Source organism: Schistosoma mansoni, chromosome W (genome assembly GCF_000237925.1).
Source record: "Schistosoma mansoni strain Puerto Rico chromosome W, complete genome".
In the NCBI taxonomy this organism is placed as follows: domain Eukaryota; kingdom Metazoa; phylum Platyhelminthes; class Trematoda; order Strigeidida; family Schistosomatidae; genus Schistosoma; species Schistosoma mansoni.
The window spans coordinates 4956069-4958862 of NC_031502.1; the positions used below are offsets into that span (position 1 = coordinate 4956069).

Below are 2794 nucleotides of genomic sequence, written 5' to 3' on the forward strand. Positions count from 1 at the left end.
AAACATCTGGAACTCAAAACAATTGTCAGCCAACACCAAGATCAGAATTTTCAATACAAATGTCAAGACGGTTCTTCTGTATGGGGTGGAGAACTACGAAAGCCATTATCCAGAAGATACAAGTGTTTATTAACAGCTGTCTACGCAAGATACTTCGGATCAGATGGCCAGACACTATCAGCAACAAGTTACTGTGGGAGACAACAAACCAGATTCCAGCAGAGGAGGAAGCGCTGGAAGTGGATTGGACACACTTTGAGGAAATCACCTAATTGTGTCACAAGACAGGCCCTCACATGGAATCCTGAAGGTCAAAGGAGAAGAGGAAGACCAAAGAACACATTACGCCGAGAAATAGAGATAGACATGAGAAGAATGAACAAGAACTGGATAGAACTAGAAAAGAAGGCCCAGGACAGAGTGGGTTGAAGAAAGCTGTTTGGCGGCCTATGCTCCATTGGGAGTAACAGGTTTCACCACCACCTCCTTGTTGGCACCCGTGTGATTATCGTAACCAATAGTTGGAAACTTTAAATGACATGGTTCAAAATTGTTTGCAGTGGCGCAGGTACATTCATCCTGCGTTGCTCCGAATTCTTAGAATCCTCATAACTTTATCTTGTTGTTATCTCAGTATTTGGTTTTCGAGTCCTTCGATATCTTCGATACCTGGTTTTCCCAATAACCACTTATACTGTTACTACAGCTACTATTCTGAGATTTGACCTTATAACATAACTTCATCACCCTCTGCTCATGGGGTGTGGTTACATGTACCGATGTACATACGTACAGGTTCTAGGTTGTGACTGACTGGTTTCGGAAGGCCGAATGCATTAAGACGTATTGGTAACTGAATTGCCTTGTTTTTAAAAACCATTTTGAACTACCGTCGTTCTTCAAGGGTGGAATTATTTATTAGCATCAGAGGGACTTGAGTCGTTCTATATATAGGACTTCGTAATTGTACCCAAGTATGACTGTTTTAAGTCGGTATTATACATTTTTTTAAATGATCTCACCTTTCAGCAGACTACAGATATTTTATCTTTATCTACCATTTTTACACAATCAATAATATATCTAATATTTACATTCAATTATTTGTATTTTTCTTTGCCTATAGTCTATCCAACATTCGGTGAAATAATCAAACCATGGAAGCCACTACGCTGATTGTTTTTTCGACAATCATAAAAACTTTTAATATCTCATGTAATTAGTTTGAAATTGTGAATAGATCCATTGTTCAAAATATTCCTTACTCAGTTAATTTTCCTTTGTCGTTGTTTTGATGTGATAAAGACGTGACTTAACTTATGGAACATCCTACAGCAAGCTTGATTTAAGTTTAATCAGCCTTCCCCCAATTGGTTTACGGTATACAAAGCGCGCATAGGTAAATTTAGCCATCTGGCTGGTAATATTTTGAGCTAGCTAGACATTTTCTAGTTATTCAAAACATCGTCTCTAGCTTCAGATGCAGGCACTCACGGAACCTCATTTAGTCAAGTTGGGAATGTAAGAATCTGAGAAAAATGAATAAACAATTTTCAGAAATCGGTATAATATGAGTAAACAGCTAACCGATAAAAAGTTACAACTCCCACAGACTTTCAATTACGATTAAATGTATAAGCGCTATCCACTTCTAGACATAATTAGTACACCAGATAATTGAATGTCACTTCATAATATTGTACTAGATAACTCATTATTGCAACGTGGAATAACCAACATAGCTTCCATAATTGTTCGACACCTTTATACGTGAAGCGCAAACATCCTCATCAATAGTAAATAACTGAGTTGTACGAAACATGAAGACAACTCACACTTGCACTACTCTCCTTCACTCCAAACTCCCAATCGTCATCACCACAGCTGCTTCAAATTAACAATACGAACAACAAAACAGTCACATTCCACTGACAACCCAACACACTCCACACACATCTCAAACAATACTCTACTTCCAAACAACCAGTCTCTCCTGTGTAAACACACAATCACTCGTCTCCTATTACACAAATACAAAGTCCTATCAAAATCACACAAAGACAACTTCACAAACAATGTCTGATGTACACTGGGATTTTCCTCTACCGAGTTCCGGAATGCAACATCATAGATTCATATAGGTGTCCCGTCCCCCAACACATACCTTGCAAATTGGTACAGTGGTCTTTGGACACCAAAAACAAAACACCAACAAAAACTGAAATCCCATTCAATACTACACCAATCACTTCAACGTCCGACTACACTCACACACCAGTCAAATATACACTCCAATTCAACCATCACATACCAGCATCATGACGGAACCGACTCCATCGACTCGCACACATCTCACAAACACACGAGGAGAAAGCATCAAAACACACACCTCGTATAATGTCTATTCCACAAATAAACACATCAACAATCGAAGCCAAAACCATCAGCATAAACACACTACATTGACGTTACAAAGTATTCAGTGAAGATAGTTGAGATAATACAAAAACACTCCACCGATCCCCCTCCACACAATGCTAAAAACACCAACCATCACAATCATTCGGATCACAATGTTTATAGCCGGTAGAACTTTCAAACATCATGTAGAAGAGCTGATCAAACTCCAAACACACAAAGAGAGGGATGAAAGAAACAGACACAGTGACTTCCCACGATCACAACGTCTGTCCATCCATCCACAATCTCAGTACGAACGATCAACACTAACACTCCTCACAAAAAACCATTCACACTACACCTTCATTTGCCAAACACAACAAATGTTTGTCTT

The 2794-nt window shown here is 38.8% G+C and overlaps 1 protein-coding gene across 1 annotated transcript; it reads left to right on the plus strand.

The window, feature by feature from the left end:
* Positions 1–2082: 2082 nt before the first annotated feature.
* On the plus strand, positions 2083–2322 carry Smp_204360 (uncharacterized protein; the record flags this gene model as incomplete). Its single annotated transcript, XM_018799985.1, has 1 exon — positions 2083–2322. One exon carries the CDS (start codon positions 2083–2085, stop codon positions 2320–2322), a length of 240 nt encoding a protein of 79 aa, XP_018653844.1.
* Between the last annotated feature and the right edge of the window lie 472 nt (positions 2323–2794).